Source organism: Zalophus californianus, chromosome 3, assembly GCF_009762305.2.
Source record: "Zalophus californianus isolate mZalCal1 chromosome 3, mZalCal1.pri.v2, whole genome shotgun sequence".
NCBI classification, from domain to species: Eukaryota; Metazoa; Chordata; class Mammalia; order Carnivora; family Otariidae; genus Zalophus; species Zalophus californianus.
Window position 1 is genome coordinate 12,119,837 of NC_045597.1, and position 27,821 is coordinate 12,147,657.

The window sequence follows — 27,821 nt, forward strand, 5'->3', positions numbered from 1 at the left end:
AAGATGCTCATCACAACCTGTTTGTAATAGTAAAAAGACTAGAAACAACATGAAAGTCCAGTAGGAAAATGGGTAAATTATGTTCTATCCACAAAATGGAATAATATTCAATTTTAAGTAGCAGAAAACTAGTTCATGCTTTGGAAAACTGATCCTAAATAATAAGTGTGAAATATTTCTAGCAGTATTATTACATAATACTTTTAAAAATAGTAAATAAATAGCACATGGGTTTTTAAAAGCATCTACCAAAATATTACCAGTGGTAATCTCTGAATGATATGTTCACAGGAAATTCAAATTTTTTTAATAAAAATCTATTTTAAGAATTAGAAAAAATAATTTTTGTTTAACTAACTACTAATTCAGTAAAAAGTTTCATTAAATCCCTATGTAATGGAATAAGGCAGGTCACTAGCAATCTTCTGGCCTTTCTGTGAGTAGAGCCAGGAAATGGTTCATATATGAAGCCCCCAAACAATGATCAAATGAAAGTAAAAAAAAAAAAAAAAAGTCACTTCTCCTCAACAGGTCCTACCACCTCTGAAAATAGAGATGCTACAAATTTTTTAGAATAACAGACAATATATTAATCTCCAAGTAAAGATGCAAAACATCGATGGCCAATATAAAACAACAAAGTTTAAGATATTTCTTTTTGGGTCATTCACCTCTTTGGTATGACCAAAGTACACAGCCATCTCTTTGTGGCAATGAATAGCAATCAGGCTTTGGTGACTACGTATTATCCTAAAATAATAATATTACAGTATATGTGGATTACTTTAGGCCAGGTGCTGTGTTTTAAAAAGCACCATCTCAGTGAATGCTTACTATAACCATGAGGCAGCAATTAGTTACCTTCTTACTCTAGGTGAAAAATAGGCTAAGAAAGGTTAAACAACTTGCCCAAGGTTACAGCTAGTTATTTGAGGGGCTGAGATTTAAACCTAGTTCTACGTGACTCTAAAGGGAAAAAAATGGTTTTCTAATATAGAATAAGGAAATATGGTATCTTGACATCATGGTTCATTGTCCAAAGAGATTTTCATTATTACTATTTTTAGTACTTTACATGTTATCTTTTTGGTTCCTCAAAAAGTTAAACACAGAATTACCATATAACCCAGCAAATCTACTCCTTGTTATATACCCAAGAGAACTGAAAGCAGACGTTCAAATAAAAATCTAAATATGCATAGCAGCATTATCATAATAGCCAAAAAGCGGAAACAACCCCCAAATGTTCATCAACAGATGAATGGATAAACAAAATGTTGGTCTATCCTTACAACAGAATATTACTCAGTCAGCAAAGGAATGAAGTACTGATACATGCTACAGGACAGATGGACCTTGAAAACATCGTGTCGTGAAAGAAGGCAGCCATGAAAGCAACATGTTGCATGATTCCATTCACAAGTAAAGCTCAGAATTTAAACATCTGTAGAGACTGAAAGCAGATTAGCAGTTGTCAGAGGAAGGGAAAGGGGAATGGAGAATGAATGCTTAACATGGGTACTGGGCTTCTTTTTGGGGAGATAAAAATGTTCTGTTATTAGACAGTGAGTGGTAATGACTGCACAACGTGAATGTACTGGAAGTCAGTAACTGAACACTATAAAATGGTGAATTTTGTGCCATATGATTTTTACCTGAATAAAAATATGCTTCCTTTCTGCACTGAAGACACTAACCACAAGGTCTTGCAAAGCTTAGCCATGCGGGCTGTTACAGAAGCATCACAGCTAAGAGAGAGCAGGGGTGGGACTGGGGGGTAGACACCCAGCAACTGTGCCCGCCCCCACAAGTCAGCCATGTAAAACTACACGAGTCAAAAACCCCAGTGTGGTTCACACCCCAGGGAGGAGAGGCCACCGTGTCCTATCATACTGGTTTCTCTATTTCTGACCACTTGACTATTTGGTAAACTTCTCACGGTTCCACAAGAATGGTGTCTCATGAAGTAACTTCAAGTTTTTCATCTGAAAGCGGCTAGAGCAAAAATAAGCATGGAAGTCCAAGAAAAGTACAATAACCTGTGCGCTGCAAGGGCCCCCTTCTGTTACCATCATGGTTTATTCTTTGGAGCTATGAGCTTCCTAGAGGAAAACTCAATGAAACTTAATCTGTGTCCAAATGAGGGAGGAACGAGTACCTTCTGGTGACAGCTCAACAAAGATTTCCATAAAATTGCCTGGAAATCAAAAGATCCCAACTTTATTTTTGTCACATTCATTTTCCTATAATGTTCAAAAGTAAAATGCTGTAAGCCATCCACAATCATCCTCATGTACGGAGGAGAATTCAAGGACACTGGGCAACTGCCACACTGACCATTCCTCACACAGGTCACCAAACAACCGGGCAGACTGCCTGGCTCATGAGGGCAGCCAACAAACACTGGTTACTGGACCAACGCTTGTAAAATTCATCAGGGAAATGAAGAGGAGAAAAGACGAAGAGTTTCCAGAAAACAACAACAAAAAGGCAAGGAGGAGAACTTACCTTCTAGATACAAAAATGTATCCTATATCTAAAATACTTAGACAACCTGAGTTAGGGGGACAAAAAAGAGCAATAAAATTTAAAAAGAAGTTCTAAAACAGAACCTAACACAAAGGCTTACATGCCAGAGAAAAGCGTGCCAAACCTGCAGGTCACCAACAATGGCCTTAGTCACCTATGCTTTTATTTTGGCCCAGCCACTATGTGGGACACTACTCAGGTTTATCCTTCTTAATAAGAGTTTATACACACATTAAGCCTTTCAAAAACAAAAAAACAAAAACCAAAACAAAAACATTAAGTCTTTCATTAGGCATAAAATGCAATAATTGTTAAAAGTGCTAATTAGACAGGGAATACATTTATAATGCATTAATAATTTTAAAATCCAAAAGAAGAAAACTATGAATGTTATGCACAGGGGATAATTATTCAACAGTAGGAACGACTCTGAAAAAGTGAATCTGTGGATAGTTCTGAATCCTGTGATAAACCATAAGAGAAAAAAAGTAATTTTAAAAAGGGGAGAAACGTGTAGTTATTGGCAAGGAAATCTGTTCAAGTGCCTAAAAAGGCCAGGCAGGGATCAGAGACATGGGGGAAGTAGATGGCATAAAATACATGATCAGCAGATTTCTGTCACGTAACAATTCAGCCCAATGTTGCCAGATCCAAGCAAAATCCGGATTTCTGTCTTTAATACTCCAACTTTAAAATGTTGGGAAAGTAACTCTCCTCCCACCCCTGTACCCTCACCACCAACACACGAATCAAAACACAGCTGTGTGGCCTGCCAGCTTTCAAGCCTGGCCTAGAGAATCACCGGAGAGGCAGACTCGTGTCTGAGAAATGCTAGGTTAAGAGAGGGCTGAGCTGGAAAGGCCAAGTACGAGGGAAGCATGGCCAGTAACAGCTTCTTGACAAGCCACAGATGGTTCCACATGTTCAAAGACCCAGTGAATCTCCGAATGAACCAAAGTAGGGTGACAAGGAAGGGTACCACAGCTACAAAGGTATACACTAGAACACGTGAGGAGACAAATGGGAAGGGGGTAATCTGCTCAGCAGGTGTCTAACACAGGCCAAATGGGTCTATGCTGGGCAAAGATGCAAACAGAACACACATGTATACGGTGGAGAAACCCAAGTCTGACTCTGAATCTCTGAGGATCCAATGAACCTCTTCCACTCGTGTCTGGTGGAAAAGCCTAAGAGAACCAAATTTAAAATCCATTTGTTTGGACTTGAATGTGGCCTTTGGGCACCGAATCTGTGTGTGAGGGGGCATGCCACTGACATCTTAACCCCCGGTGCCGAGACTGGCTAGCTGATGGGGACAAAAAGCCACACTTAAACTCTAAGCACTAAAACTGGTTCTAAAGGGACTAAAGAATCAAATAAAAACAATGAAACCACAAAGACAGCTAGATAAAATTTCAGTTCAAGATGACAGACTCGTACACCTGTCCACTTTTCCTCCCTTCTAAAGTTATACTGAAATAAAACAACCCTCAAAACACCAGAAAAAGGGGCGCCTGGGTGGCTCAGTCGTTAAGCGTCTGCCTTCGGCTCAGGTCATGATCCCCAGGGTCCTGGGATCGAGCCCCACTTTGGGCTCTCTGCTCCACGGGAAGCCTGCTTCTCCCTCTCCCAGCTTGTGTTCCCTCTCTCTCTGTGTCTCTCTCTGTCAAATAAATAAATAAAATCTTTAAAAAAAAAAAAAAACAAAAAACACCAGAAAAACATCTCCTTCCAAATGAGTCCAGGGAACTAATCAATAAATACCAAGACCTGGGGAGCAGCATGAGCAACATGAATTACTTATCAGAATAATAAAAATTACTCTGTTCTATTCTACTCTATTCTTAGAATAGAGTATTTCTCAAACTTCAGCCACTCCCATTGCAGCCCCACAGTTTTTGCTATATCCCAGTATCACCTATCTTATTATTTAATATTTTCTTTAAATCACCTTACTATGATTTAGTTAAATAAACGTATTTTAATTGAAACTCAGTATTACCACAGTGAATGGAAAATGAGTGTCACTTTGTCATCAACAGGTGGTAACTACAAAACTAAACACACTTTACTAAATTCTCACTTATTTTATTGCCGATAGAAAGGCCTGGGCCTACCTCCTGCTCTCTGCTACGACAGGAAACTAGTGCTGTCAGGTATTTCGGACTAGTGCCGGAGACTTGCTCTTTGATATGATCAAGATGAAAGGGAGTCCTTACCTTACCTTTCTTTCAGTGACACCTAATGCGGGGCCCACATCCTGTTTAAATCATCTCCAGTAGCGTAACCGCCACGTGTGCATGGTGACCCCTGCACCAGCAGCCCGTTCCACCAAACCCCGCCCCAGACACACGCTCTCACATTTCTTCCCATGCACGGCCATTCATTCCACCTCCCCAGCTGAAAAAGAGGCTTTACTCCCAAAATGAAATCTAAGAAACGCTCTCCAAAGAAAGGGAACAAACCACTTCAGGAGGACCCCAAGAGGGCCGGGGGTCTGAGAAAAAGTAGAGAAGAGCTTGGGGCAACGTCAAACTCCCAAAGCAGATGGCAGCCTGGGTGATAGGCAACGGGGACAGCAAGGTGGCAAGAGGGTTATTAAGGAGTAAAATTCACAGAAAGTGCCAAGCCCACCTAATTCTGCTCACTGCACCGGCGTCTCACCATCCCTTGCCCCAGTGCCTGCTTCCCACCTCTGTGCCCTGTATGGATAAACCAGCTGGTCCACATGCCTCACATACTTGAACTGAGCCTACAGTCAGCCCTGACATTTAAGGTATGGGCCTCATGGGGACAAAGACCTACCACAAATAAAGAGGAAACCCACGCCAGCTACTTTCACTACGTACAAGAATGGCTAAGCATGTATCCAGAAAGTTCACTACCTGTGTCCTCTATACAAAAGTTAACTCCAGGAGAGTGTCCCCAGCATCAGGGAAAAAAACAAAGAGGAAGCCAAGAAGAAAATGATGCAAGAATCAAGAAACAGCAGTAGTTGAGTTGAACTTAAAGTAGTGAAGAACTACCAGAAGGAATTAAGAGACTCCTTGAAACAGCACAGGTTTTCTGATCTGGGCTCTCTTTCCTTCTGAATCCAATCACACATCTTGGTTCTACCACAAATATACAATCATAATAACATAAATAGGGCTACTGGTTTTGATTTTCTACATAAAAATCAACTTAATGACAATACACGGAAGGCTTCGTTATCATTACAGAACAGACTGTAAACACACAGCATATCCAGAACACAAACCAGGAATTAGAGAGAAGAGGTACACATGCTCTTGGTCCAGTTTCTCATCATCTACTGATCGTACCAAAAATTGATAAATCACAAAAAGGGGTTTCCTCCATTATTTAAAATCATAAAGGTTAACCACCTCAAGGAGTAACCAAAAGAAAACTAAAAGATGAAGGAGATGTTGGAACGGAAATCCCTTATCTTTCATTATGGGAAACCTATAAATAGAACCAGTAGTTGACAAATCAGTAGAGGCATAAATACGTCATTTAAAGCTATAATAGTAGCTATAATAGAAGCAGCAAAGAAAAAGGAACTTAAAAGTGGTTACTCCTAGTAAGGAGAATTCATCTTATAACCTTAATTTTTTGGGGGCGCCTGGGTGGCTCAGATGGTTAAGCGTCTGCCTTCGGCTCAGGTCCTGATCCCAGAGTCCTGGGATGGAGTCCCGCATCGGGCTCCCTGCTCCTTGGGAGTCTGCTTCTCCCTCTGCCTCTCTCTCTCTCATGAATAAATACATATCCTTAATTTTTTTTCGCCATATGCTTATCTTACTCATATTAAATACACACACACATAATTCATAGGGAAAAACAATCTACAAGAATATACTCCATACCTTTGCTGGCATTGAGAGAGAATTTCACATTTCACTTTTTCCTCTCCTGGGCTGTTCAAATTTGTACCGGCAGTATATAGTATCTTCATAATTAGGTAAAAAGATACAAAAAATGTTAGATGAATATTCAATAGATCTCAGAGGCCTAGGACCTGATAAAGAATTTGGCCTAATAAAACTTATCATTAGCTTTGATTTTTGTAAATTGATCTTGTATCCTGCAACTTTGTTAAGCTTATACGTTAGTTCTAGTAGCTTTTTTGTAGATTCCATCAGGTTTACCACATAGGTTATCATGTCATACCTAAATAGACACGTTTACTTAGTCATTTTCAAAAAAAAACTTAATTAGCTAAATCCCCTTATTTTAATGCCTTATTTATGAATGAAAAGCTTTACACGAAAAAAACTTCATGAATAAAATTAAAAAGCAACTGACAAGTGGTTAAAATATTTGTAACATACATCAAGACAAATAATTATACCCTTAAAGGCTTTTATAAATCAACTTAATAAAATGCTAACATTCCAGTAGGAAAAAAAATGGGCAAAATAGTCAAATATGTTCAAAAGATATATTAAAATGCCCAGTAAAAATGAAAAAGAAAAAAGTTCACTTTCCCAGACATTCAAAGATATGCAGATTAAGGCACAAATAAAATGCCATTTTTTCATCTCTCAAGTGGCAAACCATTATTTTAACTTATCTCGTTTCACTGTTACAAGTTTGGTGAGAAAGATATGCTCCCAAAAAGCGTTAAGTGATACATCCTTCCTGGAAGGATCAGCAATGCAGATCCAGAGCTTTAAAATGTTCCTTTCTTTTAATCCTGTAATTCCAGATTTGTGATCTTTTTAAAGATTTATTTATTTATTTTAGAGAGAGAGTACACAGGTGGAGGGAGAGGGTGAGGGAAAGAATCCCAAGCAGACTCCCCACTGGGCAAGGAGGCTGATGTGGGGGCTCGATCCTAGGACCCTGAGCTAAATTCAAGAGTCGGACCCTCAACTGACTGAGCCACCCAGGTGCCCCTGTGATCCTTTCTTCAGGATGAACTCAAAGATATGATCAATAAATCAACTATAAAGATGCTCACCACAACACTGTTTAAATGGGAAAATGCTGGAGGAAAAACATTTAACTATAACATGTAATAATCTTTCAAAGTCATGATTCCGTAGCTAAGATAATTTTGGGGAAGCCCACAAAATGCGTATTTGAATGCCATGTCTGTGTAAAACCACACACACACACACACGTATACACGTGTGAGAGAGAAAAGAATGCACAGGGAAGCACTTACATGGAAAAAGTCTAAAAGACTGAGCACTAAACTATAGTGATGGTTATTTAAGTGGGGAAGTAATTATATGGGACTCTTCCTTTCCACATTATGATTTACATAATTTTTTAAGTTTTTGGCAGCAAGCATGTTTCAGTTTTGTAATAAGACAAAACAAAACAATGTTAGAAGTTAGCTTTGAACATTATTAACGACATGAGGCAAATTCATTTAAAAAGATTAAATGAAGAAAGCAGAATACGAAACTATATATAGGTCCAATTATGCTTTTAAAAACGTTGACACATATACATACAGGTGAAAAAATTTACACAACACCAGTATGTAAACAGGGATGAAGTCTGGGCAGTACAATGACTGGAATTTTATGTTTCTTCCTTACAGTTCCCAAATTTTATACAACGAAAACCATCCCCAGTAAGTCTTAGAATCAAAGAGCTAGTATAGTTAAACCTTTTTGTTGCAAGGCCACTAAGGTCTCAGAAGCGCTCATTGGCCTCCTCGGTCTTTAAGAAACAGTATGGCTGACAACATTAGGACCACACTCAGCTTCAGAACACCTTCAGAAAGAGAAACACCTTTTTGAGACTCTATGTTACATTCAAAGGACGAAGATGACATAACACTGGGAAATGTCTGAGAACAATGGCACTAGAACTTAAAAAATCTGAAGAAAAATATCAGGGAAAGAGAATAATGATTTAAATGAAGGTTAAATTACAATTCTTATTTATAATCATAATTTAAATGAGGGTTAAATCTTAACCAACGTACGGAACAATGACTACAGGTGATAACATTGTATTGTATACCTGAAATTTGTTGAGAGTAGATCTTAAATGTTTCCACCACACAAACATATACACACAAAGATAACTAAGTGAGATGATGGATAGGTTAATACACTTAATTTCACATTTCACAACATGGACATGTAACAAGACATCACATACAACATAAATATATAAAGTTTTTGTCATTATATCTCAATAAAACTAGTAAAAATAAACTAAATAAGGGGTGCCTGGCTGGCTCAGTCAGAAGAGTATGCAACTCTTGATCTCAGGGTTGTAAGTTTAAGCCCCACATCAGATGCAGAGATTACTAAAAAAAATAAATTAAAAAAATAAAAATAAACACTATAATATTCGACTTAAAAATAAATTTAAAGCAATTTTTTAATTAAAACAAAACTCAAGTTTACCAGAGTTCCAACAGGCACGCTGCAGAAATGCTGGAGTAAATTATTTACAAGATATTCTTTTTTTTTTAAGATTTTATTTATTTGTCAGAAAGAGAGAGAGAGAGAGTGCACACACAAGCAGGGGGAGCGGTAGGCAGAAGGAGAAGCAGGCTCCCAACCAAGCAAGGAGCCTGATGTGGGGCTCGATCTCAGGACCCTGGGATCATGACCTGAGCCAAAGGCAGACGCTTAACCAACTAAGCCACCCAGGGATCTTTTTTTTTTTTTTTTTTTTTTTTAGGAGAGGGAGAGCAAGAGAGCGAGGGGAGGGGCAGAAATTTTTTTTTTTTTTTTAAGATTTTATTTACTTATTTGAGAGAGACACAGCGAGAGAGGGAACACAAGCAGGGGGAGTGGGAGAGGGAGAAGCAGGCTTCCCGCAGAGCAGGGAGTCCGATGGGGGCTCGATCCCAGGACCCCAGGATCATGACCCGAGCCAAAGGCAGACGCTTAATGACTGAGCTACCCAGGCGCCCTGGCAGAGAGAATCTTAAACAGGTTCCACGCTCAGCACAAATCCCGACTTGGGCTTGATCTTACAACCCTGAGACCATGACCTGAGCCAAAATCAAGAGTCTGACATTTAACCGACTGAACTGCCCAGGCACCCCAACAAGATATTCTTTATCAGGTTGTACTTACTAAATTCCATACAAATGCATTTTTAACATAGTTTGATTTAAGGTAGGCTCCATCTTCATTAAAACAACCGACACTGAGACAACTTGAGAATGGAAGAAGGAAGATAATAACTTGACTACTAAGGGAAGAAAAGGGAAAAAGAAGAAAATGCAAATAACTACAGTGCGTTAGCTATGACAAAAAGATCCTAATTAGGACATAAAATATCCCTACTGAAAGCAAAACTGGATCTTGGTTCCAACTTAGAACACAGAGGGAGACTTGGGGGTTGAAAAGAACGTGGCAGAACACAGGAGTAAGCACTTGTAGCAGTTGCAAGGCAAGGAAGGAAAAGCAACAGGAATGCAGTTTCCAAGCACTGAGAAACCAGCTCCACTGCTAAGCTCAGCTATTATATTCGTCACTAGACTGCGACTATCTCAGTGGTCAGGAGAGAGAAATGGAAATAAACTTCCTTAAGTCTGAGAAGCAGTAGTGTGCATTCATTCAGAACATAGACAATGGACCCAGATTGTCTAGGTTCAAATTCTAATTGTGCTTGTTACCAGCTATGTGATCTCAGTGAAGCTACTTAAATGTGCCTAAGCTTTCTCATCTGCAAATTGGGGAGAATGATCCCAATACCTCCTTGTTCTGAGAATTAAATGAGTTAATATATATAAACTGCTTAGAACAGAGCCTAGTAGTAACTGTTACATAAGCAGTGGGTTACATAAGTAAAACTTACAGTGTGACCGAAGTAAAACTAACAATAACTCACCTTACTGATTGAAAATTTTTAAGAAAACATACAGTACGTAGAATCCTCATTTAGATTGTGATACCTTCTCTCAGATATTTTTCCTAAGGCTTAGAAGTTATATTGCCATTGTTCCTAGCCATTTTCCTTAAAGGGAGAGGGGAATATATTTACATCAACTTTGAGAGTAGGCAAACCTGGATTCAAATCCTAGCTCTTCTGCGTACTAGCTACGTGATTTTGGACAAATTATACTCTGAGCTTCAAAATATTCATTTGTGGCAAAAACAGAATAGTAATACCTAGCATTACTCTGAAAATTAAATGTAATAACTTAAGTAAAGCAATCTTTTCTCCCTTAAATTGCTGGTGAAGTTATACGTACCATCCTCTGGAGTTGGAATTTGGCAGTATGTGTCAAAAGTTGTAATACTCTTTATTTACTCTTCTTCCACTTCTAGAAACAATCTGAAAATTAAGATGCTCTAAACATCATTATAATAGGGGAAAAAAAAAAGGAGAAAAGCATCAACCTAATTCTGTAAGAATAGCATACTTGGGAAATGCTTATGACAAAGGAGAGAAAAGCAGGATACACACATAGTCATTGTGACTGCTTTTTAAAAGTCCTTTGTGCGAAATAAAGGCAAGTTACAAAACAGTATTTGAGTGTGATAAATTTATTTTTAATTATTTGGATTTTCATTTTTGCACTAGAAAAAATATGAATATAAACACCAAGAGGTCAATAAATGCTATTTTTATTTCTTTCCACTACTTTTCCATATTCTGGAATTTTCTTTAATGAATTCTATTAATTTTATCATAATAAAATCAGTTCATTTAAAACAAGAACATAAATGTGTTAGGGAAAAAAAGATGAAGAAAATTAACTGAAATACTAAGTGCTTTTTTTCTATCTTTCAAACTTTCTATAACTTTTAGACTGAAAAAGAAACACTATTTTTAAAAGCTTTCTCCTAGGAAACAGTACAGAGGTTCCTTAAAAAGTTAAAAGAAGAACTACCCTACGACTCAGCAACTGCACTACTAGGTGTTTATCCAAAGGGTACAAAAATGCTGATTCGAAGGGGCACATGCACCCCAGTGTTTACAGCAGCACTATCAGCAACAGCCAAATTATGGAAAGAGCCCAAATGTCCACCGACTGATGAATGGATAAAGAAGATGCGGTATATACCTACAATGGAATATTACCCAGCCATCAAAAAGAATGAAATTGTGCCATTTGCAACGATGTGGATGGAACTAGAGGGTATGATGCTAAGTCAAATAAGTCAGTCAGAGAAAGAGACAAATATGATTTCACTCATATGTGGAATTTAAGAAACAGAACAGATGAACAGAAGGGAAGGGAAGTAAAAATAAAATAAGATAAAAACAAAGGGAGGCAAACCGTAAGAGACTCAAATATAGAGGACAAAGTGAGGGTTGCTGGAGGGGTGGCAGGAGGGAGGATGGGCTAAATGGGTGATGGGCATTAAGGAGGGCACTTGTTGGGATGAGCACTGGTTGTCATATATAAATGATGAATGACTGAATTCTACTCTGAAACCAATACTATACTACATGTTAACTAACTTGAATTTAAATTAAATAAATAAATAAATAAAAATAAAAGCATTCTCCCTTGGGATGCCTGGCTGGCTCAGTTGGTAGGGCATGCAACTCTTGATCTCGGGGTCCTGAGTTCGAGCTCCACGTTGGGTAGAAATTACTTAAATAAATATATAATTTAAAAAAATGAAAAATAATAATAGCATCCTCCCTCAAGCTTGTTCTTCCCTAATTAACACCTGTCATTCCTTCTCAGTTAAAATTCTTTTTTTTTTTTTAAGGTTTTTGTTTTTGTTTTTGAGAGAGAGAGCACAAGCATGGGGAGGAGGAGAGGGAGAGGGGCAAGCTGACTCCCCGCCGAGCAGGGAGCCTGCGTCAGGCTCAATCCCAGGACCCTGAGATCATGACCTGAGCCACGCAGGTGCCCCTCAGCTAAAATTCTTAAATAAATAGTGTATTCCTTGAGAATTTCAAGGATATACTCCCCTAAAACTTGAGAAAGTGTAGGAAAATAGGTAGGAAATAGCTTCTCCATCCCCAAGAGTCGAGCATTAAAGGCAACTGTGCAGGGTTTGGGCAACCCAGGCCTGATGAGTTAACCCTTTACTGCAACAGAGAATGAAATTAGAGCAGAAATATATAAATTCTAAAGTCACCTTTAAAGAGGCCAGTCAAATGAATCTTGGCCCCCAAAACAGAAACCCAACTAAAACAAGATAATAAAATTAGAGTTCCCACTAAGGTACCAAGTACCAGGGCTGCTGCATACCAAAAGGAGGTTCTACACCACAATGCAGAATTTACAAAGACAATTAATCTAGTTGCAGTCCCATAACTCTTAGCCTCCTCTCAGCCCGATTATGAATATAAGAAGAGTGAGTGGAACAGCAAGAGTTCTCTACTGAACCGAGAAAATTAGGAAAACATTTTGTGGAGTGGGCATCCAAGTGCTATGAATACAACCACACCCTCACATCAAGCTGAGTCAGGGGCTCCACGGGCCTAATTCAGTGAGCCAAATATGTGACTCCTGTGGCGGGGGTACAGTGGATTTCCACCTTGGGAAACCTAAAGAGTGTGAGAAGGAGAAGTCATGCTGATGCCAGGGCTCAAAACACACAACCAAGGCAAAGAATCAGCCATCCCAGCAGAGCAGAGGTGGGCCACAGGGAAGAGCCAGCAGGGGGGTCATCTTTGGCTCAGTCCGACGGTGCCCTTAAGCAAGCCAAAAGGACTCCAGAAGGAGGAAATTGTAGGTGGAGCTAAGTTCCAAGGAACGAAGGGTCACCCATAAAGCCCACCAAAGTAAAGATGAATCCCCCCAAGTCAGGAGAGTAGCAGGCAAGGGAGTCTCACACGAACCTAAAGAGCCCCAAAGAGAGGCAGCTTTAACCATGGACCAGGCTAAGAGCCACACAAGAACTATCCTAGTTCCCCACGCTTCCTCCTCCCACTCCACCTAATCTAGAACCTAATAAGGTCAGAAACAGAAAATCTGAGAGACAGAAGGGAACACAAAAAGAGCAGAAGCCAATCACACCCCTTTCTCTCACAGCAAGTGGTTGTCAAGTCCAAGTCTTCACTGGGAGAAAAAGGAAGAAAAAGTCTTACCTTTAAATGAAGACTGAAGTGTTGATTCAAATACTCAACTGCATATTTTGATTTTTTTTTTTTTTTAAGTAGGCTCCATGTCCAACATGGGGCTTAAACTCATGACCCTAAGACCAAGAGTCGCATGCGCTACCAACTGAACCAACCAGGTGCCCCTAAATGCATATTTTGAATTTTAAATTGAGCCTATATTTTGTGACTTCTATTCCCTAAGATTATCACCACTTGAATGTACCTTTCATCTTTTATTTACTACTGAATTCCAAGCACTTAGAAGAGGGGTTGGCTCACGGGAGTGCTCATTAAATAGCTGTTGAATCAATAACTTGAAGAGTGAATAAAAAGACCTAAGTCTGATTCCTTTTCACAAAGGCAAAAAGCTTTCCAAGCTGAGTATACTTTAAAGAGATGGTGAGAGACAAAAATATCTGATCATCTCCTACAAGTTTTGTATTTAACACACTGAATACATAACTAAACAAAGAATATGTCAGTAACAACACAGCTTGGTACTTCCTAGAGCACAAAAACAGCTGTAGTGGTAAATTTTTGAGGTGTCCATTTCAACATCATTCGGGGGACAGAGTATGCAGACTGTGAATGACCCCACCAATCCTTACGGCTCGCCCACCTCTAAAGTGAGATGAATGTCCTTATTACAGGCTGACACCCTTGGATGCATCTAACTTCCCTAACTACATCTGACTCCAGGCTCCCTAACTGGTTTTGAATCAAAACCAGTTTCACTGGTTCCAGTTCAGCTCAAAACTTTATTTCCCACGCTAATAAATTTGCACCAGTTTCCATCTCAGTGCTGTGTGAATTTTAGTTAGCAAAACACCCAAGCACCTGAGTCTTCAAAGGGCCTAACTCAGCTATGTCTTCCCCAGATTCCCTCCCCACTGCGTGTCCCTATGGTCCACTCTCATTATCTGCACTGTCTACCTCTGGCTCACTCCTTACCTCCACAAAGCAGGTTTTAACCTTAATGCGCTACTGAAACTGCCCTCCTTACCGTAACCATAACCCACTCCTTCCAAATCCAGTAAACTCTGAGGATATGAGAGAAACCCGTAGATGTGGTCAGGGGCTATGAAGAGAACCCGGTGAGCATGGAATTTAAACGTAAAAGTCAAGGAGTAAAGAATTTTAGAAGGAAATGTTCATCAAGGCCAATGCAAGAGAACATTCCACTAAGACAAGGACCGGAGGCATCCGGTAGATTTGCTGGCGTGGAAGTCCCTGGTCACCTGGTCCAGAGTAGTTTTTGTGGTTTCGTGGCACCGTGGGGTAGATTCAGGCTGCGGTGGGTGGAGTACAGAGCCGTGCCAGTAGGCAACCATCAAAGAAGGGCTGATGAACCGCAGAGGGCTAAAGAGTGCAGGGAGGTGGGAGAGGAAATAAAGTGAAGATCCTCTTTCAAGGACTGAGGCTAGGAAAAAGAAAGTCAGCAGCTGGGAAAGTACAGGACAGGGTCAACAGACGGGCTATGCTTTTGTATTTTTGAGAACACACTCAGAAGAAGGATCCAGTTAAAAATACCTAACCCTCGTCTGGGAGCTTTACACACCCTAACCCTTAATCTTCACAGCAACTCAACAAAATAGATAATATTCTCCCCTTTCCACAGGTAAGGGATCTGAAGTACTCTGGGAGTCTCTGAAAAGCCCACTACAGCATCAACAGGAGAAAGCACCAGATTTAACCATGTGCCAGGCTCATCCTCTAAAAGGAGAGGATGTAGAAGTGGTGTTAGAAAAGGCAAGAGAGAATGAGTTAAGAAGAGATGGAGGGTGGGCTTCAGCTAGAAGAATGTTTCATTCTTTTAGCTTGGGGAAAAGAGAAAGGAATCAAAGTTTGTACGCCTGACCAACTCTTACTCATCCCTCAAAACTCAGCTCAAGTATTACCTACAATGGGAAGTCACTGACAACTGCTAAAGTGTGGCTCTAAACAAGTGACAGCCCTTATTGTGGGGGTGCATTAGCAGTGAGATGGGCCGAGACCGGGACTAGTCTCGAGGATAGGATGAAAGGGGGAAGAGCACAGGGAGAGACTGAACCCAAGGACTCAGCTCAGATTGGGCGTCGCACATGAACACGAGGTTGGGTTTTTTCAGATGACTAGTGGGACACGTGTACCAGGTCTCTGAGCGTCTCGATGAGAACGCAACTCCAGTAATTAACTGCGGGTTCCAGACTTGAGATGGAAGACGCCAAAAATCGGCTGTAAACTGGAGACAAGGGGAATGGAGAGTATGGCGATCAGAGTCACTGTGGTGAGAGAGAGTGAAGAGCTCAAGAGTTTATTGACAACAAAAGAGGGCAAATCAAATTGAACTGGGGGAATAAGACAGGTTTCTCCCAAGGAAACACCCATCTCTGCCTAACTCTGCTGTCTCCCCCTTCCCTACCGTCCCTGAGCTACTAGAATCGCCTGAGGCTCTGTCCTAGCCTCCTAACTCTACTCACTGCTTCGCGTGCCCTCACTCGTATCCATGGCAGAGCTCGCACCTACCTAACCATATCCAGTCCAGCTCCCTCTCTCCAAATGCCCCCCCCACCGCCCCGGGTATCTCCGTACACTACAGACCCCTCCACATTAAACGCGGCCACTGCTGAACTCATCTTTCCACAAAACGAGCTCCCCCTTTCCCACATCCCCTGCCTTACTGAATTTTAACACCATCTGTCTACGTAGAGCCCCCTTCAACTCCTCTTCATCCCCCAAATCCAACAAGTTTTATTGACACAACCTACCTACTCACACATCTTTAGAATCCTTCTTCCCCATCCTGTTCATTCTCGCTGCTACTCCCTTAACTGGAGCCTTCAGCATCTCCTGTTGGACTCTATTCCCTCTGTTCCTGCTGCTGGCCACCCTTTTGTTTTGATCTAAATCTCTCTGCCCCGCAGAATCTCCTGGGGATGCTTTAAAAATTCAGGTTTCTCATGCCCACATTAGCCCTTCTCAATCTGTCTCTCTGGGGATGGGATCCAGGAATATGGACATTCAGAAAGTTCCATGGTTGATTTTTTGTGTGTGTGTGCAGCCAGGACTCAGGCAGCATTTGGAAAACACTGCTCCCATCACCAACAATAACCTCCCATCTTCCTTCCCCCAGCAACGTGAAGCATTCCCAAGTAGTGCTCTAGATCATCACCTCCTTCCACTTCTCCGGACTTTGGTCTATCATTCATTCCTGTCTGTGTTCCTGAAGAGGAGGGAACCATTCATCCACCTTCTTCCCTAGCTCCTCTTCTCCCTCTTCAGGCGGATGATTTCACCACACACCGCCTAAACTGCTCAGTCCAGCCATAACCAACAATCCTCTAATTCACTACCTCCTGCCTCTTTGCCAGGCCTGCCCAGGCTCTGTCCCTCTTTGAGGCCCTCTCCCCACTTGCATGCCTGACAAACTCTTACTTATCCCTCAAAAATCAGCTCAAATATCACCTACAGTAACAACCGTGCCTCTCCCTGCACCAGCCCACCCCCGTCAATAAACCCACAGCACCAAGCAGACAAGTTGTTTCATTTCTTTTTTAAAATACTTCCCCACTACAAAATGAACTCCTTGAGGGTGGGAACTAAGCTTGGAATACATCTGACACGCAATTAACGTTGGTTAAGTCTATTGTTGCACAGTGAATATACTGTGAAGTGACTAAGTAATGGGAAAACTTATTAGTAAGTATAATAAGTGATACATCTATTAATTAACACATAATTAAGTGATGCACTGGTCTATAAGCAATCTAAAATAAGTCTTGAACATGTTTCCTATGCACTTCTATCAAGTCATAATTACATGACTAGATAGACAGCAATACAGTTTCAAAGACATAGTCACAAATGCCCTGCCCTTGATTTAATGCCCTGGCAGCCCCAGCTTTCTTTAGTACCTTGAAAATGCCCTGCTGTGCCTATTTCAGTCTTTGTGCTTGCTGTTCCCTTTCTGCAAAATGCACATTTTTCAACGAATTCTGACATGGCTGGCTCCTTCACACCATTTGGGTCTCGGCTCAAATGTCACGTTTCCATATATCTTCCCTGACCACACTTGCTGAAGCAGGCATCCACCATAACCTCAATCTCCATGCCATTATACTCATATTGTCTTTGTGACACTTATCACTATGGGAAATCACATTGTTTGTTAACTCACTGGATGCTGGTCGCCTTTACGCAGTTTACCTCTTCATCCTCTACACACAAACAGTGTGTGGCTCACATGGGTACCCCATAGAATAAATGGGTACCTGTTGAATAAATAACTGAGAGGAAGGCAAATGTAACACTAAAACACCATTATCTACAAGTCACATAACGAGGGACATTTGCAGGTGGTAGGAAATGGCAGGGACTTTTTCCCTTGAAAAGCGTATTAGCTCATCATCCATGGGGTCATGGGTAGGCAGGTTATTCTTCCTCAGGATATTTACTCAAGATCAGAACTTTGACTTACCAAAAAGCCACACAACTTGCTAAACAAAATCACTTCCCTCTCAGTGGATAGCCTTGCAAGGAAAAATTTTAAAGTAGATGACTGCTCACACCCAGTCTTGCCAAAGACCAGTCCTGGGAAAACCGTCCGACGTCCACTAAAGAACTGCGAACACAAGGGACTGAGACTTGTTCAACATTGTCATCCCAGCAACTAGCACAGTTTCTAGCCCACAATAGATGCTCAAAGTGTTTGTTAAATGAGCACATAAAACATGGCCTTCTGAAGAATGGCCATCCCATCAAGTCTTACCCTGAGGATACACTTATTTTAGAAACAGGGCAAGACAGCTGAGGAGAAGCCTTGGCCTACACCTCTCCCTGGGCAGGAGTTTCGTTCCTAGGATTCGGTACTCATCAACCCTGTGCCTTAGGTAATCAAGTATGACCTTCCCCAGTGTCCCCATGTATCAAAGCTGAATAAACTTTGCCAACACAATGACTACTACAGTAAACAGTAACCCAGTAATAGTAACCTTTTTTATTTTTTCATGTATTTTGGTCAGCAAGTAAGGATAGCTCAGAAGGTTGAAATAACTAAAATTGAAGATTCTACCATTAATTTTATATCCACCAGTGGAGGGCTCACTGTGTGATCCCAAGAAAAATCACACCACTTTCTTGACCAGCAGTGTTAACAGTCCTTTAACCAAAGGGTAGTTTGGGGAAGATTAACTAGCCAGTAGTTGTAACCTACTCTGAGGCCGACGAGTACCATAAGTCGAATTAATTATGAAACAAGGGAAATCATAAATATTCAACCCACTCCAAAACCTGAGAGTGAGGAAGATTTAAAATGATGCCTGTGGCGCTGATATTTTCAGCCTAAGACCTGTATTCTCAGAAAAGATTTCTAACAGTAACAACAGATCTCTAGTATTTGGAAATGTCAACTGCTTCCATACCCAGTCACGAAGCGAGATATGAAGTCCTAACAGAGACAAGCAATTGCAAATTACACTTGTTCAAACAGCTCATGTTGCTGTACCAGTATCTCATCTCAGTGCTGTTTACTTAACACACAAGCCACCTTACCAATAGTCAACTAAACAATTTCAGGGAAAAAAATAAAATGGTTTAAAAGGCCATATATACTTCTTTGCCCTCTGCTGACTACCACTGATGTTCAAGTGAAAGATCACAGCAACATCCAGCAGCAATGTCCGCACTTTGCTGCCAAATGACTTAACTTCCTTCCACTTTAACGTACTTTAATCAGTTTTTATTTGTCTAAAAACTCTTAAGAGAGACCGAGGAAGAAAGAAATCTAAGTAAACCTGAGCGGTCAGCTCCTGAGACAGCGGTTGGAAATTTGCATCTGGGGGAGAGCCAGTTCGGTCCCTCTGTAGCCTAAATGGAGCAAGGTGACTGGGAAGGGGGCAGGCTTCCAGCATCTGCTCCACCAGGACAGCCTCTTCCTTCGGCCTGGCACACGCGCCGCTCAGCACAAGGGATCGAGTCCGGAGAACACCAGGACACCCAGCCCGACCCTAACTGTCCAGCCCACCTGCAGCAGCCCCTGGAACACCTGAGCATCGCACCTGGGGTTCATAGGTGGGGGCCGGGTCTGACGGCGAGACTCAGTCCCCACTGGACCCTTCAGGCTGAGGTGGGGGCAGTGCCTGCTGCCCCTCACGGGAAGGAACCCCTAAGGTTCGGGCGCGGAGATGGAGGGTCGGCCCCCAAACCTCCTGCAACCCCGAGGGTCCCCGCTGCCCCCAGGCTTCTCAAGGAGGTGCCCAGGGTGGCGCGTAGGGAACAGCCAGGATGGCGGCAGCCGGTACTCACAAAGCCCACTGGAGCCGGTGCTGGTGAACATGGTCCCGCCGGACCCGGAGCCCCCGCGGGGCGACAGGGGGAGGGGAAGTGGAGGTGGAGGGACCTGGCGACCGCGCAGGCGCACTCCCGGCGTGGCAGCGAATCCGGCAACTGGAGTCCACTCCAGGGGCCGCCTGCGAGCGGCGCATGCGCGGACCGTGGGACACGCCGCTCTGCCCGCCCCCTCCCTTCCTGCCTGGGAAGGGAAGTCCGTCCGCAGTCGGAGGGATCCGTTTGTCCGGGTTTTCCCGACTGCCGCGGGTCCCGTTTAGAAAAGCAATGGGAGTTCCTGGGAGGAGCGGGAGTGTAACTCCTGGAAGCAGCACTTGAGGAGCCGCGTGGCAGCGGATTCCTCGGGAGGGCCGGCGTGGCGAAGGTATTCCTTGCGACCTCTAACCTCTCCCCGGACTGGACGTCCGGCGCGGTCCACGCATGCTCAGTCTTTCTGGGCAGCCCCCCACCAGCCCCCAGCCCCGGAGGCTCTCTCCGCCAAGGATGTTGACAGTAACTCTCTGGAGTTCCGGTGTCCCGCAAGTGCGAGAGGCCGCTCAGTCGCGGAGAGCTGCGCTGTCCCGCTGCGCCCCCTCTCCTACGTCGATCCCGCGCGGCATCCCCTCGAACGCCGTGTGCCGTGGTCACGGGATCCCACCCTTCCACACCGCGCTGGCAGGTGGTCAGATCCCAGGCGTGGCGAGTCTACTGAGGCCGAGCGACCTTGCTCTCCAAACTTCTGCCTCAGCGGCCTTCCAGACCTAGCCATTTCATTTTTTTTTCCTCTTGCAAAATGAAATGAATCTTTACTAAGGCAAAGTCATGTTGTTGTTTTTTTTAAGATTTTATTTATTTATTTTACAGAGAGGGACACAGCGAGAGAGGGAACACAAGCAGGGGGAGTGGGAGAGGGAGAAGCAGGCTTTCCGCGGAGCAGGGAGCCCGATGTGGGGCTCGATCCCAGGACCCTGGGATCATGACCTAAGCCGAAGGCAGACGCTTAACGACTGAGCCACCCAGGCGCCCCAATGTTTTTTTTGAATGAGCTTGAGCCTGAAAACTTTAATTTTATATTATGTAGTTATTAAAGGATACGTATTATAGGGAAATTGACCAACTACAAGCCTAAATGAAAAGGACAGGCTGCACAACGGGATGGCATACTTAAAATACTGTTTGAGTGCTTGTAAGGGCCAGCTTGTAAAAGCTGAGCTAAATCTGGAATTTGTGGAACAATAAAACACAGTTCCTGCCTTTAAGAAGAGGTGCCAGTGACCCAAAATTTTATCACTGATTATTGCTAGAAGGCGAAAGCATACGTGACTTACTTTCCTTAGGCTTTTCTTTGTTTTGCAGAAGCTGTTGGTAGGCAACAAAACCCGTAGCCAACATAGGTCACTGGTTCTCAAAGTAGGTGTGGCCACCCCACCCCAATTTAGGGAATCCAGACAGGCCACAACTATTTTCATAATTAAGACTTTTTTTTTTTTTTTTTACTCTTACTCAGGAGTATACAGTGGAGTTGCCGGTTGATCAATGCATCATGTTACAAAAATCATGCATGGGTAAGATCAATTCAAACTGCAAGATAAACCAATACATTTTAGTGTAACAGGACAAAAAACTCATTGATAGGGTTTCAGATTTCTCATTGCAACTAATCTTTTAATAAACTATCGCTTGTTAAGTTATGCTGTAGTGACAAAAATGTCCCATGTTATCTGAAATAAATTGCTTCCTTTTCCAACTACAAAGCTGTGTGAGGCCAGATTTTCTTCATATATTTCAAATGAAACAACATATCTCAACAAACTGAAAGCAGAAGCAGGTATGAGGATCCAGCTGTCTTCTGTAAAGCCAGATCTTAGACATTTGCAAATATGTGCAATAACGCTATTTTTCCCCATAATTTTTTGCTTGGGAATGTGCAGCAGTTTTTCACAAAAATATATTAATGTGCAATGGGTATGTTACTGTTATTTTTAAACGAATTCTGAACAGTTTTTAAATTTTTCTGTCTCATTTAATTTCTAATATATTTAATAAATACAACCCATGTTAGCAAAAGCTCTTGTAGTTCTCGATTATCTTTGAGAGTTCTGAAGAAATCCCAAGATAAAAGGTTTGAGAACTGCTGAGATGGGAGATAAAGCATTCTGAAGTTTGGAAAAACAGACAAAAAACCCTTCACTTATTTATGTTCAATTCTGCAACGTTGTTAACTAAATGCACAGTAACTTAATACAGTATGCAGACCTTGCATGAGAGTGTTTTCAGTGATCCATACCTTGAGTGTGCATCTACTCTGCACTCAGAACCAGGACATATTAACGGTAGAAAGCTCTAGGTTTGTCTTCTAGGAAGCGAGTATTGTGCTTGGATGGGCAGCATCAGTTTCACCTGGGATCTTGTTTGGACTGGAGAGTGCCAGGCCCTACCCCCAGACCTATTAAAGCTGCCCTCAGGTGATTTGTATGCAAAAGTCTGAGAAGCAATAGTGCAGCGATTCTCAACAGGGGGCAGTTTTTGGCCTCCAGAGGACACCTGCCAATATTTAGAGACATTTTTGGTGTTAGAATTGTGAGAGGGGTCTGCTGCTGGCATCTAATGGGCAGATGGGATGCTGCTAAACATCCTACAATACACAGGGCCGCCTCCCACAATGAAGAATTCTCCTGTGCGCCTGGATGGCTCAGTGGGTTAAGCATCTGACTCTTGATCTCAGCTCAGGTTTTCATATCAGGATTATGAGTTCCAGCCCTGCATTGGGCTCCACGCGTGGAGCCTACTTAAAAAAAAAAAAAAAAATTCTCCTGCCCAAAATGTCAATAATGTGAGGTTGAGAACTCCTACACTGGTGTGATTTAGCCAGTGATTATCACACAGTCCCAGATTGCTCAGTGTATATCATTTCTTCTTTTTATCACCACCATATCAAATTTATTATTCCAATGGCACTAATACAGCTGGATGCTCAGTGTATATCATTTCTAAAGTCCTTGCCTGTATTTCCACCTTCTCTTCTCTAGATTGTATTATGGAGAACTAATTCTGTCAATTACTAGGCATCATCATTTGCCTTGCCATGTCTTGCTGAATCTGCTTTCTACATCGTGGTAAGAGTGGTAAGTTTGAAAGAGTAAGCCCCTAGCAGGCAGGGAATGTATCTTACCAAGTGTTGTATCCTACCCATTTTGCGGCTCTTGGTGTGAAGGCATTGTCTTCCTTTCATAAAACAAAACACAGCATCTCTAAGGGTTTAGCATTAGAAAGCAAATCTCCAGGGGAGTCCTAGGGGAAGGTTGCTGATGAAACATCCCTGACATGTTCCTTTCCTGTAGATTTCAGCTTACCTTTAGCACAGTGTTCCTTTCTTCCTAGAGCTGAGCTAGAAAGAATTTTTCCTAAAGCTTACTAAAGGTAGAAGGGGCCAACAACAACCAAATTAAGAACCACAGACTTCCAAAGTACCAAGTTCTGATCATAGGACAACTACTCTGCCTTAAGCTTGTAAACCACATCCTATTTCCATATTCTGGCTGGGGACCCCCTTTCCAAATCCCCAGGGGGAGGAATCAGTAGCTAATGACTAGGGTTGATGGTCAATCCTTGGATGAAGTAGCCTTTATACTGCATCAAAAGCATTTTCAGCATATAATATCTATGAAACTAATATTTATGAGAAAATAGGTCTGGAGGCTTTTTAAAGAATTAGTTACGTCTTTTTACTGATTCAACAGTATTCACAACAGATATCTACTGAGCAGGGAGCATTTTGGAAATCCGTTAAGTGTATTTTGGGTTGTCACAATGAATTGGAGGATCCTGCATGGGGTCCAATAAATGCCAGACACAATCCTTTTACCAAAAAAAAAAAAAAAAAAAAGAATCGTTCTCTTTCCTAACCTGAATGTTTTACTCTCCAACCTCATGCTTCTTATGTAAGTAAAAGTCTATTTGTATTTATCTGAATCTAGAACCAGTTCCATTTCTCATGTAAACAGGTGCTTGGTAGAGTTTTAATTCATGCTGAATTTTGCAGGAACGCAACTAGTTACTGTTTCAGTTGTTACTTGGAACTTAATCAAGAGTTGTTCACCAATTCAAAACACTACACCACCTGCAGCAACTCTGCTCCTTGCACTGAAGTCGCCAGTACCAATTTACACGGGTGGCTGATGCACTCTTAGTGATTCTGTATCTTTCAAAAAGATGTACAAACCTAGCCCTTATTATAAAAATACTATATATAATGCAAAATATTAAGAAAAGGTGTTGAGAATACTCCATTGAATATTTGAAAGGGTCCATATGCACAACATAGTTTTTTTCTAATTCATTTAGATGAATCCACCAAGATTAAGCAAAAATTATGTAAAGACACAGAGTTGGCAAAGGTAGAAACTTCAGAGATTTAAGGAGAGTCTGAAATTCATAATACCGTCCCTGAAATGTTTCTTTTAAAACCTAATCTGAAAGGTATAGGTACCATTTCTTATAGAATGGCATAAATTATAACAATCTGTGGTAATCCAAACAATATGGGAAGAAAATTAATTTTACCAGTCATATAAAGGGTTACTAATTATGAGTAAGAAATTTTAAAGATTTCTTCTATTCTGTTGAGCAATAATATTGTATGTAGAAGGATCTACGAGAAATCGAAAGAGCTGAAAAATAGGCCATGAAGTGATCTACAAACAGAAGAATATCTGTTGGAAATGAATGCAAGTAACCTACATAATAATGAATCTTTGCTGACCACAAATCCCAGGATTCGTGGGAGTAAAAACATTGAGCAGGAAATGTACTTCCATACGTATAGACTGGATACTTGGCGTTGTGAAAATGTGAAATTCTTAAAAATTATTTCACAGGAAGTTTTGTCCTTTTGCAACAGATGGTCAGTGAGTAATCTGGGTTGATAAACAACTGGAAAGTAGCAACAGCCTTGTTAGTGAGTCATTGAATTTTTCATTGACGACCTCAGTCACCAAAAATCTTGTGAAAGACCCACAAATCAATGAATCCTATCAGTGCTATTGATGGAATTCAAATAATGCCTTAAATATAAGATTACTTTGTAATCTTTACAGTGACTGAAAAGGAGTTTTGACTGCCTTATGCTATATATGAAATAAGATAGTATTCCAAAGAAAATTGTTTTAAAATACTTTATTCTTTGATACTAACATGCAACTTTTGTTTCAATCAATGAAAAATTAAATTACTAATATGAAAATATTACAAAGTGATTTGACATATATATCATACGTGCCAGAAATGTTAAATGAAGTCTTTAAACTGCAAGTAAATAAGATTAAGATTACTAAAGAGGAAGGAATTATCACGAAATTTTTCAGCAAACTTATGTCATTTTAAGAGATGCTTTCTTGCCCAGAATTTTCACAGTTCCCATATCTGTAGCAGATAAGACCACGTAGGTCTAAAATACTGGTGTGGGATTGTATTGCTAATTTTCATGCTACTTAAAAACATATAATGGGGGCGCCTGGGTGGCTCAGTCATTAAGCGTCTGCTTTCGGCTCAGGTCATGATCCCAGGGTACTGGGATCGAGCCCCGCATCGGGCTCCCTGCTCCGCGGGAAGCCTGCTTCTCCCTCTCCTGCTCACCGTGCTTGTGTTCCCTCCCTCGCTGTGTTTCTCTCTGTCAAATAAATAAAATCTTTAAAAAAAAAACAATGGTTAGATCTAGAGATCAGTTTGGATTTACAATATCAAATTAGGTGATTAGTCCACTTGAAAATGATGCAACACATTAGATAATTTGCAGGAAATGTTAATTGACCTGAAATGTGATTTGGGGGGACGTCCGTCTTCAACATTATTTTTTAGAGTATTCCCAACTGCACATTTAGGTGCAGAGGAGCAATTCCGGCAGAAGCAACAAAATGTAACAGAACATTTGAGATTTCTTTTAATAGAATTAGAACCTCATCAATTAATTAAAAAAAAATATTTCAGATGATCACCATCTGTTTTAGCTTGGGTCTCACCAAAGGCAGACTTTGAGACAAAGTTTCAAGTTGTCTTGCAGCTGCCCTAGGAAAGACCAGTGGGAGAATAGGAAGTGACACAGGGAAAGGAAGGGTAGCCTCCCTCGGGAGGCAGTCCCAGAGGGCTACCCGCGAGCAGTGCAATTTCCCAGCACTTGCAGCCCACCCTGTGAGTGAGCAGAGGCTGTGGTGGCAGGGCAAGACTGCAAGCTAAGAGCTGCAATGCGGGGTAGAGGGCGCCTGGAGGGCTCAGTCTGTTAAGTGAGGCATCAGGTCATGATCCCAGGGTCCTGGGATGGAGGCCTCCGTTGGGCTCCTTGCTCAGTGGGGAGCCTGCTTCTCCCTCTGTCCTTTGATCCTCTCCCTGCTCATGCTCTCTCTCTAAAGTAAATAATTAAAATCTCAAAAAAAAAACCAAAAAAACCTGCAGTTAGGAAGTAAGCCTCCACGAGGGTTAAGACTTGGGGCATAGGGCTGATACCGTTCTGCTCACCGGTTTCACAATCCTAATTGTGTATGGAGATTATGGTGCGGAGGTGTGTGTGTGGGGGGGGTGTTGGGAAGTGATAGGGTTGGTTTACCTTTTTCTTCTGGTCTTCCTCCAGTACCCACGCGAGTCCATTACCTTATTTCTCTAGAGCTTTTTCTTTTTCTGATTCATTTCTGTTTTCCATCACATATCAAAGGATGGGGTCTCCTGGATCTAAGTTCTAGAGACGGAGCGCATGCCCTAATGTGTGGTGGGATTTCGGAATAGGAGATCAGTTTTCTGTTGCTTCACCACTACCCATAAGGAAGTATTTTTAAATCATTCATATAGAGGCTGTCACATTTGTGAGACAATCACACTTCCTCATCTTCTCCACCCAGACCATCTGCTCTTTCTCGGAGCTAAGTTAAGGTTACTCCTTCTCTTATGTCCATACAACCATGTCCCATCTGTTCGCACCAGACAGGCACTTACTTGTCCTGCACTGGTTTTTATTCCGCTCTGCATCATCCTTCTGCCCTCTCATTTTTCTGTGCATCCTGCATGGCATCACTTCTGACCTCCTTACTTCTATATACCGTACAAACTAAGATATTTATGGATGGATGCAAGTATTGTGCCTCCAGGGAAGTCACACCCAAACACAAACAGGTCAAAATAAAAATGAAAACCTAATAAAAGTATGTATTATTTCATTGCAAATTTTCCCCTTGTTTCTTTGCATCATTAGGATGTTATATTGAGTATTAAAATGATATATAGCATATTTTTCTTGAGTTTCATTAAGGATATTAAAGGCAGAATTGGAGAATATTTGTTATAAAAGTAAGGGTTGGGTCACTTAGGATTGCGAGCCATTATGCTAGATATATGCCGTTTATCCCATGCATACATATGACAAAATGGAATTGGGCTTTCAGTAGCCTGATGTGAATAAAGATAACGCAGTCTTAGTAATCTTCAAAATTATACATCAGATTACATTACATAAAAGACATTTTCTTATACCTTGTTTTTAGGTATATTACATAAATAGGAGACAAAGAAGCTTTTATCATCTTAATATGGCCATACATATTCCATAACTCTAACCATTTGTGAGAGTATTTATAATTGTACCAAATAGGATTATTCTGCTTTTTGCCCGTTTTTCTTTCCCGAGAGTGGTTTTAATCAAAAGTGGACAGGATCTTGCTGATGGTCACACTGCAGGGATAAAAGTAAAATGGATTCCTAGCTCCCACTGCAGTGCTGTTAATATCACACCCCTCGTTTCCGGGCCCATCCAATATTGAATATTCGCCATGAAAGAGAATAATGGATATAATGCTATTAGCTTCTGTTCCCCCCAAAGCCCACCTTGAGATAAGAATTGAGGTGCAAATCCCACCTCGGTACTTGAGAGGTGATCCCAGGAAGCACAATGAGGAGCTAGGAAAGAAGGCAGTCAATAATGAGCAGGTCACAGCTGTGGGGGTCGGGAATTA

At 41.5% G+C, this 27,821-nt stretch overlaps 1 protein-coding gene and 1 long non-coding RNA gene across 3 annotated transcripts in view; one reads left to right on the plus strand and one right to left on the minus strand.

The window, feature by feature from the left end:
• UBAC2 (UBA domain containing 2) overlaps positions 1-19,956 on the minus strand; it is a 168,528-nt gene extending 148,572 nt beyond the window's left edge. The window contains exon 1 of one of the 2 annotated variants that reach the window (XM_027588547.2): positions 19,807-19,956. In XM_027588547.2, the coding sequence (XP_027444348.1) occupies positions 19,807-19,837 (31 nt within the window). In that variant the 5' untranslated portion in view covers positions 19,838-19,956. The remainder of the gene's footprint in view (positions 1-19,806) is intronic. The other variant, XM_027588548.2, reaches the window with a different exon arrangement.
• A 64-nt stretch (positions 19,957-20,020) lies between these two features.
• LOC113919445 overlaps positions 20,021-27,821 on the plus strand; it is a 45,804-nt gene continuing 38,003 nt past the window's right edge. The window contains exons 1-3 of the long non-coding RNA XR_003519009.2: positions 20,021-20,212; positions 21,335-21,392; positions 22,857-22,952. This is a non-coding gene — a long non-coding RNA (uncharacterized LOC113919445). The remainder of the gene's footprint in view (positions 20,213-21,334; positions 21,393-22,856; positions 22,953-27,821) is intronic.